At 54.1% G+C, this 17,861-nt stretch overlaps 8 protein-coding genes across 8 annotated transcripts; 5 read left to right on the plus strand and 3 right to left on the minus strand.

Annotated features, from left to right (window-relative positions):
• Positions 1–806, plus strand: AB675_5461 (uncharacterized protein; the record flags this gene model as incomplete). The annotated part of the gene is made up of 2 exons (XM_018145673.1): positions 1–189; positions 234–806. 2 exons carry the CDS (start codon positions 1–3, stop codon positions 804–806), a joined length of 762 nt encoding a protein of 253 aa, XP_018001900.1.
• A 457-nt stretch (positions 807–1,263) lies between these two features.
• AB675_5462 (uncharacterized protein) lies at positions 1,264–3,149 on the plus strand (the record flags this gene model as incomplete). The annotated part of the gene is made up of 5 exons (XM_018145674.1): positions 1,264–1,327; positions 1,379–1,863; positions 1,908–2,042; positions 2,088–2,657; positions 2,853–3,149. The coding sequence occupies 5 exons, from the start codon at positions 1,264–1,266 to the stop codon at positions 3,147–3,149; spliced, it is 1,551 nt and encodes a 516-aa protein (XP_018002122.1).
• A 56-nt stretch (positions 3,150–3,205) lies between these two features.
• On the minus strand, positions 3,206–4,845 carry AB675_5463 (General amino acid permease AGP3; the record flags this gene model as incomplete). The annotated part of the gene is made up of 2 exons (XM_018145675.1): positions 3,206–4,429; positions 4,477–4,845. 2 exons carry the CDS (start codon positions 4,843–4,845, stop codon positions 3,206–3,208), a joined length of 1,593 nt encoding a protein of 530 aa, XP_018001812.1.
• Positions 4,846–5,484: 639 nt separating this feature from the next.
• Positions 5,485–7,104, plus strand: AB675_5464 (uncharacterized protein; the record flags this gene model as incomplete). Its single annotated transcript, XM_018145676.1, has 1 exon — positions 5,485–7,104. One exon carries the CDS (start codon positions 5,485–5,487, stop codon positions 7,102–7,104), a length of 1,620 nt encoding a protein of 539 aa, XP_018001761.1.
• Positions 7,105–7,995: 891 nt separating this feature from the next.
• On the plus strand, positions 7,996–9,482 carry AB675_5465 (uncharacterized protein; the record flags this gene model as incomplete). Its single annotated transcript, XM_018145677.1, has 3 exons — positions 7,996–8,368; positions 8,426–8,569; positions 8,626–9,482. 3 exons carry the CDS (start codon positions 7,996–7,998, stop codon positions 9,480–9,482), a joined length of 1,374 nt encoding a protein of 457 aa, XP_018001766.1.
• Positions 9,483–10,151: 669 nt separating this feature from the next.
• On the minus strand, positions 10,152–11,084 carry AB675_5466 (Nicotinate-nucleotide pyrophosphorylase [carboxylating]; the record flags this gene model as incomplete). The annotated part of the gene is made up of 1 exon (XM_018145678.1): positions 10,152–11,084. One exon carries the CDS (start codon positions 11,082–11,084, stop codon positions 10,152–10,154), a length of 933 nt encoding a protein of 310 aa, XP_018001843.1.
• A 259-nt stretch (positions 11,085–11,343) lies between these two features.
• AB675_5467 (Alcohol dehydrogenase 4, mitochondrial) lies at positions 11,344–12,461 on the minus strand (the record flags this gene model as incomplete). Its single annotated transcript, XM_018145679.1, has 3 exons — positions 11,344–11,727; positions 11,849–12,361; positions 12,411–12,461. 3 exons carry the CDS (start codon positions 12,459–12,461, stop codon positions 11,344–11,346), a joined length of 948 nt encoding a protein of 315 aa, XP_018002118.1.
• A 1,012-nt stretch (positions 12,462–13,473) lies between these two features.
• On the plus strand, positions 13,474–15,720 carry AB675_5468 (uncharacterized protein; the record flags this gene model as incomplete). The annotated part of the gene is made up of 3 exons (XM_018145680.1): positions 13,474–13,773; positions 13,835–14,179; positions 14,272–15,720. The coding sequence occupies 3 exons, from the start codon at positions 13,474–13,476 to the stop codon at positions 15,718–15,720; spliced, it is 2,094 nt and encodes a 697-aa protein (XP_018001870.1).
• Positions 15,721–17,861: the final 2,141 nt, after the last annotated feature.

Here is a 17,861-nt window from a genome sequence, read left to right on the forward strand (position 1 = left end):
ATGTCGTTCATGTCCAAGTTTCTCGCCTTGTTTCGTCGCAAGAAGCAGCACTCATCCGCCTGCATGATGTCCTTGGAGGACAATCACGTCCACACAGATGCGTGCTTCGTCAACATCGTTCCGTTATCCCTGGTCGAGCTCTTCAGCTCTCAAGGCTGCGTCTCTTGTCCGCCAGCTCTGCCCAATATCGTAAGTGGCAGCCATGGCGTGGACTTACCTCTAACATACGACAGTACAAGACAGTTCTCGCTAATCCCAACGCGCTCTTGCTCACGTACAACGTGACTTACTGGGACGGCAAGAGTGGCTGGAAGGACACTTTCGCGCAGAATCAGTGGGACCAGAGACAGAAAGCTTACGCTACCAAGAACGGAAAGCCGGGCGTGTACACGCCGCAGGTCATTTGGGATGGTCTTGCTGATGGGGTGGGCGGCAAAGAAGAGGAAATGATGGACATCGCTGCTAAGGGGATCGCGGCTAGAGAGCGTGTCGACGTTGGTTCTGTGACTTTGAGCATCTTCGGTGACGAGATCAGAATTGCCTCCGACAGAACGGAAGCGGAGCATTGTGATGTGACAGTCGTTGCATACAACTCACGTGAGCAGGCTGTTAAGGTCGGGGCGGGTCCTAACAAGAAGAAGAAGATCGCGCACAACAATGTCGTCGTCGACATGATGAAGCTGGGGACCTGGAATGGAGGCAACGTATTGCTCGCCTTGCCCGCTGCTGGTGACAGCTCCCTGGAGAGAGCGGTCTTCCTGCAGGCCGGCCCGGGAGGCTCAATTGCCGCGGTTGCGAAGGTGTGACCCATTCTGTACCTAGGTAGATAGCAACGCGCCGTTCTAGTAGTAGATGGTACAATCCGGATCTCGTATTGATAGTGGCAAGTGTGTGAATCGAGCTCAGGCTTCGGACGCGGTCGATTTTGACATTCGAGCGGGTGACTAAGCGCGCGGGTCGCACCCCACAGCATCCCTGCTGGGCTTGATCGGCGCCGCCGCGGGTTGCCTAACGTTGCACTGCTTGCAGCTTCCGTACAGCCATGATCCTTTCCAAATAATGTTCAGCTCTTCAGCTCGGGGATTAGCTCTTGCTCGCTAGCAGAGTGATTCGATATGAGGGAATCCGTAGGGCATTTTGGTCGCAATGTAGCTTGTCGATGAAAGAGGGTGAAAGATGCCCCTGACCATTGCTGGACGTGGTACTTAACCACAGAGATCGCTCGCCCGAATCGGCAAGAATGGACGACTTGCATTTTCAAAGATGGTCGGCGTACCAGGGCGTAGTAAAGGCTGTCTGACGTGCCTCAAGCGAAGATTGAAGTGTGGTAAGGAACGAAGTGATGCCACCAGACGACATATATCTAACCTGCCCACAGACGAGACCAAGCCCACCTGCCAGAGATGCGAGAAATCCGGATACGTCTGCAAGGGCTACGAGCGAAAGCTTGATGTGCGATTTCATGCATTCGGAAAAAGTAAGAGCGCTCCCGAGAAGACAGGCACGACCCAGGCCCAACAAATATCCAGTTGCAAGCCTGCAATTCCGCCAGATGTGAGCCTGGTGGCTTTCAAGGACAACATCCAGTACTCGTTCCTCTTCTCGAATCTCGTATGGAGCCATTATGGCAGCCCGTGGTTACAGAGATCTGCGTTGGGCAAGCTCGGCATCCTTGCTCTCGAAGCATGTCAGGCTTTCTCTCTTTGCGTCTTTGGCCAACAGCACCACCTGTCGAGTATCGAGATAGATGGAGCTCAGCATTACAGTAGCGCTGTTCGCAAATTGGCCATGCAGTTGCCCAACGTTGGCGCTCCTGGAAGCGAGGACCTTTTGATCCCTATCATGATCCTGCTCTTGCATTCGGTAAGTTCAGCCTTGAGTGCCTTGGACTAGGCTGATCACGACAGTCCACAACCGTAACAGACCCGACGGCATCGTCTTTCCATGTGGCAGCCCTGTACAGGCTGCTGCAGATACGAGGTCCTAAAGCCTTCGCAGCTGAACCACTCAGAAGTGCATTTGAAAGCTGCAGATCGACCCTAGTATGTATGCCGACACCACGATCTGCCTGAATCTGACATCCCAAGATCGTCATAGGACTAGTCACCAAGACTCGAACATTCCTTGAAGATCCGGAGTGGATCATGGGCCCCTGGTCGTTACCCGAAAGTCCAGGAAAGAATGCACAGAATCAACTTGTCGATGTGCTCTCCCATGTGCCAGGCTTCTTGCAGGATCAAGCGCATGTCTTCAGCACAGGCGATAGACAGCTGCAACGAACGCTGATATGCAAGATCGAGCGTCAGCTTTCAATCACTTACTCCTGGCGTTGGGACTGGGAAGGAAAGCATCCGAACGCAGCGCACGAAGTTGACCATCTACGAGACTATCCACTTCTCGGCCTCCTCAACTCCCGCCCGTTCACGAAGGTGCTCGTCTGCTCGAGTTGGCAGCAGGCTACAGAAATCTCGTTGTACAACTCAGTGGTCCTCTGTCTACTCGGCATCTTGTGGTCTCTGCAATCTCCTGCAGCCATCGCAGAAGCCACTCAAACCAAGAGAGAGTCGTCATCGCCTCTGCTACTTCCCAACCAAATCACCTCGCTCGAGCAGGTCGCAGTTGAAATCTGTCGCGTCTTCGAATACCAGCTAGCTACAGTAAGCACGGCTCCTCCACTCCGATCGCGTGACGACGAGCACATTGCAACCTTGATGACTTTACCCAAAACGCCCCTATCAGCCAGCCGAAGAGCTGCGCTGTGCAGTGCTGCGTTCTGGCTTTGGACAAGACTATGGCCAATATTCCCAGCACACCTTTTCTGAATCCTACGGAGCTGACCACAGCGACTTCAGGCTGCGCGCGTGCCTGACCAGCAGACGCTCTTCTGGGTACTTCCAGTCGGTCTTGCCGGTTTCGTACTGGAACACAATGAACGGTACTCGGCTTGGGTGAAAGAATTACACGACGTGGGTCAGACTACTCGTGGATATAGCGCTGGAGGCCTTGGATATGGGTCAAGCGTTTACAACATCTTCAACACCAAATGGGCTGCCGGCAGGAACGATGGCCAACGGACGTTCGAGGGTCAGGACTGGGGCTATATTCCACCGAACGTGTACCATGCTCTACCGAGCGAAGACCTAGACTGAGACTTCAGATGATATCGCCCTTGCGCTATGCCACGAAAACAATGACCTGGAACGTACTAGAAGTTCTTCCACACCTTTTGCCACCCCGATGGTCTCCTTGCTGGCACATCCGCTGCAGGCCCACTCCCGTGACTGACCACTGCCTCCTTCGCCGCATCCAGATCTGCCCTGCGTCCACGATCCAAATCAATCTCGTGCTTTCTCCACAGCTTCGTCTTAAACACCAACTTATACCCAAAGTAAATCACCGGAAACAGCGGCAGCAAAATATACGCATCCACGAACGTCCCCGCATCAAACGGACTCAACGTCGTCCACCCCTGCACAAACGCCAAGAATACGTTCGCGAACAATCCGAAATACGCGTTCCATGGGTACAACATCGACTTGAACGGCAGCTCCGCAGTAGTCCGACCCTGGTGCGTCCACGCGCGACGGAACTTGATGTGGATGAAGGAGATGGCGGCCCAGACGATGAAGGTCGACACCCCGGAGAGGTTGACAATGTATGAGTAGGCTTTGGAAGCACCGGTGGAGACGTTCATCATGCTAAGTGCACCGAACAGATTAGTGAAGATGATGGCGTAGACGGGCACGCCGCGACCGTTAGTGTAGCCAAGGAAGCGGGGCGCGGCGCGTGTTTGAGCCATGTAGAGGACGGTGCGGGACGCAATGTAGATGCTACTGTTGACTGCGGAGAGGCAGGTGACGAAGATGAAGCTGTTGATGAGGTGGACGCCGCCATTCCAGCCGGCGTTTTGGATTGCTACTGTCATTGGGGATCGGAGGGCCCGGGAGGCGCCGTTGATGAGTCCGTCCGCGTTTGCTGGGCAGGTCAAGCCGAAGAAGATGGCTGAGCCCATGTAGATGAAGATGATGCGCCAGAAGACTTGTCTGACGGCAAGCGGCACGGCGACCTTGGGATTCTTCGTCTCTGTCGCCGCCACCGCAACAGACTCGACGCCGGCATAGAATGTGCTGCAGAACACAAAGACCGAGGCAACTCCGCGGAAGCCGTTGCCGTTGAATGCTCCAGGATCAGACCAGTACCGAGCACCGACTTTGTCGCCGTTCACTCCTCCTGCAACGTAGACGATGCTGAAGATGAAGTAGGCGCACAGGCCACCTAGCTTGACCAAAGCTAGCCAGTATTCTGCTTCGCCGAATGACTCGACTCCCAAGAGCTGGAAGCCTAGGAACGCGAACCAGAAGATGAGGAAGTAGCCCCATTGAGGGACGGTGTCGCTCCAGTAGACAAGGACGGAGGTGACGACGTTGTACTCGTTGGCTAGCACAGCTGCCAGATGATGAAATAGTTCCAGCCCACAGCCACAGAGAACGCTTTGTCGACGAATCGATCGGCGAGACCGGTGAAGGCACCTCCAGTCGGATACAGGGTGGTCATCTCGCCGAGAGACTGCATGATCGAGAACGCAATGATCCCAATCACGCCGAACCCGATGATTAGACTGGCCGGACCGCCATTCGACAGAGCACCTCCCGAGCCGACGAGGAGACCTGGTCCGATGATACCTGCAAGGGCGAGCATGCTCAGATGGCGCGTCTTGAGCCCTCGCTTGACCCCAGACTCGGGATCGATTCGTTGATGGTCAGTACTTGCCAAGCCACGGCCTTCGCCGTTCGGCGTTGGCGAGTCTGGGTCGACGGTTGGGGAATGGGACTTGTAGTCTGGCATAATGATGAGGACAGGTTGGAGCGGCCAGCAGACGTAGAGTGCATGGGTCGAGGGCGGACATTGTCACGGATGACCTACCTTTGAGATACTTATAGTGACCGCCAAGGAGCGTGGATGCTTGAAAAAGTCATGGCAAAGATAAGGATTGGATGATCACCCATGCGACATCGGTGAAAAATGGAGATGAACAAACCAGCGTTGGAGGCGATGGCACAATAACAGCCTCAACTCTTGACATCCTCGTACTCGAGAATAGACACGGGAAGCTCAGCTTACACCTACAGCTGGGTGGCCGAGCCTGTGTTCTGCTTTCCTTGCCTTTGTGTGTAAGTAAGTACTGTTGAGTAGGAAGTGGACGGATACGACGGCCGTGGAAATGTTTGCGATCGGAGTTATGTCATCCGGCGTCATATTCTAGCTGCTCAGCCTTGTTCAGCCTCGTTGCAGTATCTTTTGTCCAGCCTGTCAAACGCAACGGTGACCTGCATTTCATGTCGACCCAAGAGTATCGAAAGCCTCTATTCGTTAGATTCTTCACAGCAAATTATCTCAGAGCCGCTATGGGCGTGCCCTGGAGACCTACTTTCACTGTATATTCAGGAGACTATCGGAGAAGACGGAAGGCTCCAACTGGTCGCCATGGCCCGCGAGATACCCGGGTTCATCTACGATGCAAGCAAAGGCAAATACTTCCGCATCCAGGAGAACCATCGGAACACTCAACATGTCGCCCAACGTGATCGATCAACCACGAAATACTCGAGGGAAGCTGTCGAGGGACGAAGGCGTCTCGAGAAGGAGTCAGTGCCACGGAAGAAGCTGAAGCTTGGCGGATCGGGGAGTTCAAGTCTGTCGGGCGGGTCTAGAAGCACAGCGGATTCAAGTATCCAGACTAAGAGTCTGAGGCGCCTGGACGACGAGATCGAGCTACGCCTTCGACTTGGTACTGGATCTTCTCGCCAGCGTATGCATGTTGGGGACTTGGTCAACGAACGTTATGCTGCATCGCTGGCACCTCGCCCATTGTCGAACGGATCGACAGATTTTGTCAGTCCCATGTTCACTATCGACCCTCATAACAAAGTTCTGTACAGCCACACGAGGTCTTGGAGGCATCGCCCAGAGTTCTCCAGCACACCACTAGAATACGATTGTAAGATCAACGGCGAGCATGCGGCATTTGGCTACAGAAGGATCAACACCACATCCATTTTCGACTGCGAGAGTCTTCTCTTTGCCACGCCTCTTACGTCCGAAGTGGTGTTATGGGGGACCGGCAATACGATTGGCGACAGATCTCTGAACACATCCACCCTCTACTCTGGACAGGGCACAGATTTACCGTGGCACAGATTCCGGGAAGACTTTGGCGATTGGGGTACGACCACACGAACAATTGCACCGCCTCATAAAGTTGAATTTTTCGGCGCAGCTACGTCAGGCTACGGCTCTGGGTCAGCAGACGACATGCCCAGCGTGGCCATTGCAACTTCCCGAGGTGTTGGCCTCCTATACGATGCGGCCGGGAGGCTGGTAATCCGATCCAGCTGCGGCTGCGGCCGCGGCCAGACAACTGATGACGACCACGACCCAAAGTGCGAAGTCGTCAGTGTTGCCTGGCAGAGTAAGCACATCTGGCTTGCGGGCACCAAGGGCGGACTTATACAACTGGGTGATGTCCGCGACCCTCACGCCCCTGTCATACCCCGGATCAGAACGCCTTACGGCGGAGCCAACCATATTGCGTCTGTCGGAATCGAACTCGTGTGGGGCGTTCTGTCATGGGGTGTCAATGGCGCTGGAGTCTACGACTTGAGATACTGTCGAGACATGCTGTCAACGAAGATGCCGAACGGAGAAATAAAGTGTTCGCACGAGCTGACGGACCCACTGTATACTTTCGATGTTACACGCTACGGACACCAATACTATCAGCCCCTGGGCTGGGCATACGACGATTCCACAGGCATAGTCGCAGCTGCACATAGCACTTACATAAACCAGAGCAAGATTGCTCTTTGGGATCTGCGGAGTGGGCAGCTTTTGACGACGAGGTCTGCGGGAACAGCAAGCGGTGGCGCCCTATACTGTTCAGCGACGGGACTCGGCAAACACAACAAGATATACTTTGCGGACAACCTGGCTGATCGGGAGTTCAAGGATGAAGTGCGGTGTATGCAATTTGTGGATTTGGAGGGCAGTGCAACGAAGAGTCTGGTCGTGAGCACGGAAGACAAGTTGGACATCTGGGAGGTGTGATTGCCAGACTGGAAATCTGCTGGCCCCTTGGCAGATATCGATTACGATCCCAAGGCGGACTTCCACTGTGGAACCAGAGCTAACATCTGGACTTGGTCACGGCACACTAGGCATATGAAAAGCGTGGTTGCAGTTCACAGACGTCCACCGAGGGATTGAGGTTTTTTAGTCATCAATGTCTATTCAAAAGGAGCACGGTCAGCTTTGTCGCGGACTCCGCGGCGTTTCCCATATCCAGAACCTTTCTTTCGATTAGCAATGACTCGAGTGCACTCCGAAGTCTGTGTTCGGGATTTAGGCTACTTCCGAATACTCTTGAAAAGATGTTTGACATTGCTCAAGTGGACGTCGTCGCTTGCTGCTTGCTACTGCTTTGTCCTTTAGAAGACAAGGCAACCGTTTGCCTGCTTACTCAAACCACAACACTGCACTTGAACAAGCAACCATAGGTACAAATTGTGTTACGTATGGGACGTCTGTACCATGCCTCTTTCCAGAGCATGATAGCTGAATGACGATCCTCTCTGCTCCGTCCCCAGCCCATCTTCCTGTATCATCACCCAAAAATGCATCTTCACCTGCCAAACCAAAACAAGGCAACTTCTTCTCTCCGCCTAACTCCCTCAGCCATTCCTTTTCCAGACGCGTGACTCCCAATCGTGAGTCTGTGAACCTCTAGCCTCATCTGGCACTTTATAGATATCATCATGTTCTCTCCGGTCTGCAGCATAGCCGTATCTTTGCTGTTAACAGTAACCCAGTTGAACGAGAGCAAGAACGACCAACCTTGTGCATACACGGCACAACAAGACACGAGTCCCTCTTCCTCCCGTCCGACAACCCGGGTCTCTTCGACAAGCGCTCCGTTGCTCCTTTCTGACCTCGTTAAGCATGCCTCGAGCAAAGGGTTTCGCAGATCCCAATGCCAAAGAGGTCAAGAAAGAACGCGACAAACAAGTCCTCCAGGCCAAGCGTGAGGCCCAAAACCAACTCCGCAAAGACGTGAACGACTGGATCAAGGACAGCGCCCCTGCCCAGTTCCAGCTCGACATGGCCAACAAGAATGAAGTCGATCTCGAGCCGCTCGGACAGACACTGCGCGCGTTGCACAAGTGGGCGAGGGCTGGTTTGCCAATGAAGGCGAAGGGAGAGAGCGACAATGGTGGTAACGATGATGGTGGTGACAATGGGAAAGGTGGTGTGTTTGGACCTGACGGGTGGCAACGTTATAAATATGCCGAGTTCCCTTTCAATGCGCCGCCAAGTAAGTCCTCCCGCTGTTCGCTGCTGCAGCCATGCGCCTTGCTGACCCGTATGCTAGGACAATCGCTTCCAGTTGCCAACTTCCCAGCCGGCCTCAACCCGGAGGCACCTCCTTTCGTCGTGGCTTCGCAGAGAAGTCAATCTCAGGATGTACCTCCCTCTCTCGCCGTTCCGCATGGCAGTCGACCCGAAGATGCTAGTCGTAAGTCGATCCTACGCTCATGCAAACCATACCAGACCGCTGACCCTTTTCTCAAGCCTACGCTGGCTTCTATCCTCGCCCAGGACAGCAGTCGGCGACGACCTTCGCTCCCGTCGGCCCTGTGACCGCTCCTGGATTCATACAGGTTCCCGATGTCCTACAAAGCCAGGCTGCTTCTCGTTCAAGCACAGATCCTTCACGCGCACCCATCCAGGTCACCGAGTCGGTTCTAGCTCCTGTGTTCGGCGCGTCTCAAAGTCCTCTGGTCTCCGATATCCCGGCTCCTTCACCGGTAGTAAAAGAGAATGTGCCCATCTCCACTGAGCCTGTCAGCCGCCGCATCGAGCTCTCACAATCACACGCAGGCACCAATACCGCCCCTCGTCGTCCGCCCGTCGTAGCTGCCGACCGAAACACGAATCGCACCAACGTCACCCAACCAGCTCTACCGCTTACAGCACCGAGAGGCCAGGAGATCACCCAGGTGCCGTCACTTCGAGTCCGAGATACCCTCCGCCGCGCGGGCCTTGCACAACCACGTTTCCCACTGCGCTTCACCAACCAGCTTCTCTACAACACTGCTCGCGTCGGTCCTGCACCCAACACCCCAGTCGCGCCAGACCTGAGCGACATCGACGAGCTAGTAAACCTGCACAATCGCTTCGCGCGGCTGGGTATGGCCATGGGCGAGCTCTTGCGGGATGTCTCTAACATTACTGAGGAGCGTCGGCGGGTACTTAATGAGGCAAATATGCTGCAAGACCTGCACCGAATCGAAGCTCAGCTTGCTAATACAGCAGTTGCAGTGGAGAATGAGGCTGGCCAGACGGTGATGGCGAGGAATGTCGGAGAGGACATTGAGGATTTGATCAGGCGCTTGACGCGAGATTCTGACGACGCCAGTGACCAGTAATTCAGCGTTCACGGGATCTCTGATGAAGGCTACCGTGGAGGTGTCTTGAGTAAACCACTGAGATGCCACTCAGCCAAGGCCCCATCATTCTGAGGCATCTGCTGGGCCTCCCAGATACCTGGCCGAGGCATATTCGTCTGCCCCGAAAGCCGTTCGTCCCAGGTAAAAGTGGAGATCGTGGGAGGAGCCGCCAGCACCAAACAGAGCATCCAGCCATTCCTTCCATCATCCCTGTCGAGGATTTGCAGCAGAACTCCGCGGTCGAGTCCCTCGCTCAGCTCTGCCAGCGAACTGGCCAGCCCATTGACTTCGATAACAAGAGAGGGCGTCCGTATTGGCCTTGATAGTGCAGAGAGCTGTCCCTCAGATAAGCGAAAGAAAGAGCAGAGCGAGATGGTCATCCGTTCTGGTGATGGTCCAGAGTCATGCTAAGATGATGCGATCGAACATTTAATGAGCCAGCTGAGTTTTCCTGTTCGAAGCGTGGCCAGCGCAGGGACGAAAGTTCGAAGATAGTCCTAAGTTCTTGTATCCAGTGCCAACGTTGCTATGGTCCAAGTCTTCGGAATACAGCTCATTACCAATGCTAATAGCGCCTGATTGTCCTGTCCAGTATCGTTCGTTCGTAGTTCGCAGATTCCTCCAAGAATGAAATCGAGATCTTCACCTCTAGTGATCGATCTTCAACGAGAAATCCACATGCGGCACCCCCTGATGCACCGAGCTCGTACTTATGATATCGATATCATTGTTGATGTAACCGCCAACGTTCTCCTCCGTCAAGCCTCCACTGCTCTCCAGCAACACCTCCCTATTTCCCCTCCATCTCTGCTTCAAACTCTTCGCCGCGACCTTCAACCCTTCCCCGTCGAAATTATCGAGCATAACAATATCCGCCCCAGCCTCAATCGCCTCATCCGCCTCCGCCTCGCTCTGGCACTCCACCTCAATCTTTAGCGCGAACCCTCCAACTGACCTCGCGGCCTTGACTGCATTCGTAATGCTGCCTTTCGCCCAGATGTGGTTGTCTTTCAGCATGATCATGCTGCTTAGATCGTGGCGATGGCCGTCAATGCCGCCTACCAGCATGCCGTATTTCTCTACTAGGCGGAAGCCGGGTGTTGTTTTTCGCGTGCCGGCTATGATGCCCGTGTAGCCTGCTTCTCGAACCATATCGAGCAGTTTCCTGCTCTTGGTTGCTACGCCGCTGCACCTCGCCAGTGTATTCAGCGCGACTCTTTCGCCCAGTAGTAGCTTTCTTGTAGACCCGCTGACGGTTGCGACCTTCACCTTACCACTCTTGCTCGTATCAATGAACGTGCCCTCGTTCACATGCCACTCGACTTTGCACTCAAGCTGGTGGAAGACCTCGTTGAAGAACGGGACACCGGCTAGAATGCCGGAGGACTTGCATAAGAGTTGGGCTGTGCGAGGAGATGAACCGACGACGAAACCGCCGTAGTCAAAGGAGGGAGTGTCTTCGGCTAGCCAGGTCGTGATGTCTGTTGTGAAGTGGGAGGGCAGGAGGTCTGCTAGGGAGCCGTGGGCATGGCTCGCGGTGGTGGGGAGTGGGAGCTCGCTGGCCGCGGGCGCGCCGTTCATCTTCGTCGGAACTCCTTTGGGCAGGCACTCTTTATATAGGGCGCGGCTACAAATGACAGGTCATTGATCATGTATAACGATACCTAGGTAGCTATCGGGTCACTATGCATAGCAAGCAGCGTGTAATAATATATGTACGGAGGTGCTCGGCCCGTGATGATGCAATGGATCGTTTGCGAGTACGTACGCGGAATTTTCGCTTCCGATTTCCCACGCGTTCACGCGTTCCTCACCTGATCCTCACTACCTGAGGCTTCTATTACATACTACCATCTACGACACAGACAGCCTTGCCACTCAGCTTGCCTGAGTGCGCCAACTCGACCATGTCCGGAACCTTGTCAAGACCTTGGAACTTCTGAGTCTCAACCTTGACACCGCTAGAGCCAGCGACGTCAAGCATCTCCTGCGAGATCTTTTGTCCCGCCACCAGAGTCCCCTTGATCGTGATGTCGCGGAAGATAAACTCGGTGAACGGCACCGACACCATCTCTGGCTGCGAGACCTGAACGACAAGGCCGTGCATACGAGTGATCGCACATGCTAGCGGTGCTGATGTTTCGTGCTCCGACACATTGATGGCGGACTCGACGCCGAGTCCGTCAGTGAGGGCTTGCACTTGCTTGACGACCTCTTCTTTCCCCTTGCGGCGTCAAAGACATGCTCAGCGCCTGCCTTCTTGCACAGCTCGAGTCCCTCGTCCCGCGCGTCGATGGCGACGACATTGATGCCTCTTGCCTTGGCAAATTGGATCCCGAGATGACCAAGACCACCACCAGCACCGACGATGGCCATCCACGTGCCTTCTTGGCACCTGAGGTGATGATGGCGCGGTAGATGGTGACACCGGCGCATGCGAGTGGTGCTGCATCGGCGAAACTGACGCTGTCGGGGATATGGCAGCTTGTTCTGCTATCGGCGACGTGGTAGTCGGCGAATGCTCCATCGATGATGACTCCGATCATGCCCTCTACATTAGTGCAATACTGCTTGTAGTCATCGCCCTTCTTGCAGCTCATGCATTCACCACATGCCGATTTGGGAATGCCGGACATGACGCGATCGCCCTCCTTGAACGTGTCGACCTTGCTGCCCTTTGCCACGACGATGCCGGTGCCTTCATGGGATCCGGTGCAGGGCAGCTTTGTCGGGAATACACCATTCCGGACCATGGCGTCTGTGTGACATAGCGAAGCCACGGCCGTCTTGACCAGAATGTCATAGTCGCCAAGTTTCTGTGGTGTTGGGACCTTGTGGATCTTGTATGGTTGTTTGAACTGGTGAAGATGTCAATATTCGGTCGCAAGAGCCATGCGGAGGACATACTTCGACGACCTGGACGGCCGTCATGTCTTTGGGAATCTTTTCTATGCCCATGTTTGCGACGTTTGTGCTACGTTCTTGCTTTTCTGGTCAACTATGTCAATATAAGTGCAGTGAACACGCATCAAGACCTCCGAAATATAACAAAATATGAGCTCGTCCTCCGCGTTTCGCATTTCGTCATTGTACATCGCATTGACTTCTCATCGACTCAGCGCTCGCGGTCTCGATCTCGTAGTGTGTCACCAGTCGCTCGTTCCGCATTTCCCCATCCGAAATCGCATCCCATCCCCGCGGTCATTACTCAAAGCTTAAAAGTCTGGCCCGAACATCATGGAGGTAGGATTTCTCGGACGCGGCATGCCCGCCTTGTTCCGACCGCACCTACTTCGCGATATCGAACACGACTGAGAGGTAGGCATGGGAGGCACGACCCGTCAAGCCAGCTCTACATCAATTTCGCCGGCCACACGCGCGTCACAGACGGATACACACATGTACCACCCGCAAGTCATTGCAACCTCGTCGACGCTCGCGATGTTCCTGATACGATGTTTCCCAAGCTCAACCTACCTGGCTGGTCCGTGCGCCAAGTCTTCGCATCAGATCGCTGGACATGCCCATCAGCGCGGAACGCATCCATGACGAACACGATTGGATGATCTATGTGTGCACCGATACAGCCACGTCAAAGACAGCAACTACCGCAAGAGGGCGTGCTGTGAAGCACGCTGATTTGATGTACTGCCTGCGTTGACACCAACCTTGCTCTTGACCACGACAGTGACCTCGTCAGGGGCTCAAGCCAATGTCGACAATTGACTATGCTCAAATATGTGCTGACCACGTTTCATTGAGCTTACCAGGCTCTCTGTAACACAACAATCGAGATCAGTGTCGTTCGTGCCCTTTTCCGGCGGGATGCTACAAAGGTCTTTGTTCGAGCCGTTCTCATTGAGCAAGAAGACAACCGATTGTATACCTACACAATGCCAATTTTCCTGCCTTCCTTGATGTTGCAGACCCGGGGCTGCGACTTCGAGCCCGTTACTTCAGGCCATCAGAGATGCCACCTCCTCGTCCGAGTCCTTTAGAAGAGCCGCAAATTACCGATGACCACGAACTTAACGCCGAAAGATTCTGGGATCAAAGTAACTGGGCCCCATCTGACTATTTCTTGTTACCATCCGACCAGTTGGATAGAGTCCGCAAGCGCTTGCGACCCGGGCAGAGGCCGAGGGCATGGAACTTCTTGAGGTGGTTGCTCGTGCCACGTGATATTGCTTCAAATCTCGGACAGCAAGACGACGATGCGACATGGACGGTAGACCGCAATCTGTTCGAGGGCAACTCTGTAGTCGGTCTGGTAAGTCCTTCGAGATGTCGGTCTTTGCATATCGGATCTTGCTGATACTATATGCGGCCAGTGGGTCAAACGCGACGCCGAGCAAAAGCGAGTCGATGAGATTCTTGTCAAGGAGACAGCTGCTTTTGACCATGCGTACTTCTCCGAAACACTGAAGAAGACGGGTAAAAAGAAAAGGTCTGGCATCGCTATGGAAGCCGTTTGGCATTTGGATATCCAAAGGCAAGAGCGGGCCGACAGACCCGACGAGGAGATCAGAAACATTGTGCACCTACGTGGTTACAAGTACAATAACTGGCCGAAGCAGAGCGAAACTCCGATACGGCTTTATCTCACATATGCTCCACACGGGACAGTGCTGGATTTGAACTTTCGATATCAGCTTTGCGGTCACAGTGTTCCAGAGGTACGTAATTGATCACCATCTGGCGACTGCCCAATGTGCTTTGATGTTCTCCCTTCGTGATAACATTTGGCATTAGCATGCTGACAGGCCAGGCTTTCTGGTGGCACCTCTTGAGTTCTGTGGCCAAGGCATGCCTCGTCTTCAAGAGACCCCTGGAGGAGGACGCACTCTACTACAAAACCACAGAGTCCAGTGGGCGTTCAGATGGAGACTACATGCTTCATGGAGACATCAAGCATGTCAACGTCGTGTTGGATTACGCACCGCTCGAGGACGAAACTCTTCACCGCATCTATCAGAGGCTTGAAGAACCTGACCATTTCACAAGGATTTACCCTGTGGTCAAGCTTACAGACTTCCAGTTCATGCACTACGCAAAACCAGATCGGCCGTTCAATTTTATCGAGTCAGGCACTGCTCATTGGGCAACACCAGAGCAGCTGAAATGGGGCAAGGATCTCATACCTCCGCCCAACGACTACGATGCACTGGAGTACGACTCCAGATGGGAGGTCTGGCAGATCGGAAAGATGGTCTACGAGGCAGCCCAACGTCCTGGCGACAGCCAGACGTACACGAAATTGCTTCTAAAGGACGCCGTGGATTGGGACGATTCTCAATCGTTATACGAAGCCCGAAACGGCCACTTCCTAACGGACGAGCATTTGAACCGAATCCCTTCAGCCGAATTGAAAGCTTTGCTGATGCGCTGCTTACACCCGTCCGTCGCAAAGCGACCCACCATGTATCAGCTTGCGATCGAAACCGACACATGGCTCACAGCATGGAATAGGAAATTGCGTACCACTGCCACGTCAGTCGACGACCTCAAGCAGCATCGACTCTACTACCGCAACAACGAAATCAACGAGCTAGGCCCTGGGAATGTCATGGAACACGAGGGAGAATTAGCCCATAAGGACTACATGAAGTACAAGTACTGGAATCCCGAGTATCCTCTGGACATCACCCCTGGCCGGTTTCGACGCCCGACGCCTAACGATAAGCAGGAAAGAGACAAGCGGATGGTCGAAAGGGAAGCCGACGCGCTGGGCTCGTACGTGATTCCCCTACCTCCGCCATCAGAGGCCGAGTTACAAGCGCAGAGGGCACAGTACACGGCGCTTGGCATGCAGGGACTGAGGACGGAGATCAGGGCTAGGAACCTCGACGTACGGCTTGCGGGGAAGGGCGTCACGAAGGATAGCCTTGCGAAGAAGCTGGTTGACCATGATGAGGAGGCGAGGGCGGAGAAGAAGAGGAAATGGGTCGAGATTGGTGAAGGGGAGGTAGACGAAGAAGACGAAGAAGAAGAGGAGGAGGAGGCGGAAGAGGAGGAAGAATACGTAGATGATGTGGAGGAAGGAGAGGGAGGAGCGGAGGGAGAGCCGGCAGTGGCGCAGAGAGATCTTGTAGAAGGAGGAGAAGAGGAGGTCGGAGCGACGGAGGCGGCAAACAACCGAGAGGCGCGGAAAAGAGAACGAGCCAAGAGGATTGTGAGAAGCGATGACGAGGAAGACTATAACAATGAGGAAGACTGAGGTGAAGATGGATAGCGTAGTTGTAGTCTGTAGCTTGTGTATGAAGGTTCAAAACAGACCACACGTTTAAGACATTGTGTAAGTACGTAGGCATAGGCATCGTGGGCAGACATGGCTAGCATCAGCACCTCAATGCATTAGTCCGACCACACCACAAAGGTTCACCTGGAATTCTCATCTTCTGTGATTGCTGCTGCTAGTCCACGATCCTCCGAGCCTGTTCAGTGCCGAGACACGTGCTGGTTGAGGTAACATCTCCCATCCCTTGCCGTCTGGGATCTGTCGCCCGTGAGCCAGAATCAATGCGGGCAGCACTCTACCCGCGACGGGACCAATCAGCTGTCCCCTCCTATCGCTCCATCCGAGCCGTAGACAGCCGCAAGTTGAAGGACACGGACATGAGAAGGCGGGGCGGAGGAATGTTACGACGCAACACCAAAGTGAGTCGTTGGCAGCCGCGGATCAGAGCGATGACGCGAGCCTGAGCGGAAGCGCAATGTATCGCGAGTGAAACGCCGCAGACATACCCAGGAGGCGCAAGCTAAGCTGAACCAAGCACATGTCAGCGCGAGACACCTCGAGCTAGGGAACATTAGTCACAGCACAGACGCTGCACGGATGCCACTGTTCTGTTCTGAGTCGAGCTGAGTCACAATTGAGAAGAGCGCAGGGGCCGGGTTGGTCCTTGACGACTCAAAACATGCTCAATTTCAAATGACCAGCGGAGGCTTGGCAAAGCTAGGGTCTTGGCAACGACTATATCCCACCAGCCAAAATTTCTCTCCTTCCCCGATCTTCTTTCATTCCTACATATCACTTCTGCAAGTCTTACTTGCTTTTTGGAACCATTCCTCGGGATATTCTAAAGGCGCTGGAAGGACGCCTGGCGAGTGGCACTAAGGTAGAGCTAGTTGTGTGCAGCTCAGAGACTGGAGTGTGAGGGCTTGGGCAAAACCCTCCGTGGACTGGCTGGTTTGTGATAACCTCTGTACGGCACCCTCCCAGCCAGAAGCTCGCTGCCCATCGGATCCTGACAACCACTTTTTTCAATGAACGATGACTTTCGAGTTGTCGATGCAGAGATCGTCCCTTTTGGTGTGGGAATCATCTGCTGAGTTTTGTGATGGCCTTACACTCTCGCCTTCCATAGCTTTTTTCGCTTTTTCATCATTGTCGTCGCCTCGTGCGATGCTCTGGGGAAGAAGTTGAGTTGATAGTTCCGTAGCTGAATTTGACGGAGTCAGTGGTGTACATCCGCGTCCGGGAGTGCTGGATTTCGCCGCAGCCACCACTACACTTGTGCCGTCCTAGACCTCGCCATCGTCTACCTTAGTGTGTAACGTGTGTCCCCGGATACTGTTGCCTGTGTCACCGACGCGTCTCCCGCCATCAATGTGCTGTAACTGCCACTGCCTCTGGGAGACTCGCGGCAACTAGACTATTCTCTGCTTTGTCCAGAATGGATCGCTGTGACCCGAAGGCAGCAAGCCTGGCGCATGGATACACAGACCAGATCCCACGTCAGCTCCATGATGAAGCCAGTATCCCCAAGCCTGACACTTACGACAGAATTTCGAGCCGTTATTTTGGAAGATGATATTTCGGAGATGAACATGCTGCCACCGCTTGCTTTGAGTCGTTCGGACCTGTAAGATAGCGCTGCGGGTGTATTCTCATCTTTTAAGTCTTTTTCTGCCTAAGAGATGCGAAGAGTCCCTACTCACTGACATCACAGCATCGTCGACTTCCTTTCACAACCCAGCCCTCCCTCCAATCCACCCTATTCTTACCAACCTCTATCGCCATCGAGGCCACAATCGATACAGCTCGCAGTGGGAGTCGTCCCATCAATTTCAATGCCGACCACTGATGATCCGCAGTTCGTTTGACTTCTTCAACGCTATCTCCACGAACTTTGGTGCCATCAATCTCGCTGAGCTCGGACTGTTCATATCACGTTACTCTCGGGCGTATCTTCCGCACTACAGCGATTGCTTTCTGCAGCTTCTAGTCCACGACATCCATTTGCTGCTGTTGCGAGTTTACATTCCTGGAGAGCCTGGTACTGATGGTCATGGGCTCCCGCATCACACACGCACCCACCGAATGATGTTCTGCCCCGGCCGCAGTTCAACCATCGC

This window comes from Cyphellophora attinorum (genome assembly GCF_001299255.1).
Source record: "Cyphellophora attinorum strain CBS 131958 chromosome Unknown Contig8, whole genome shotgun sequence".
Taxonomy (NCBI): Eukaryota; Fungi; Ascomycota; class Eurotiomycetes; order Chaetothyriales; family Cyphellophoraceae; genus Cyphellophora; species Cyphellophora attinorum.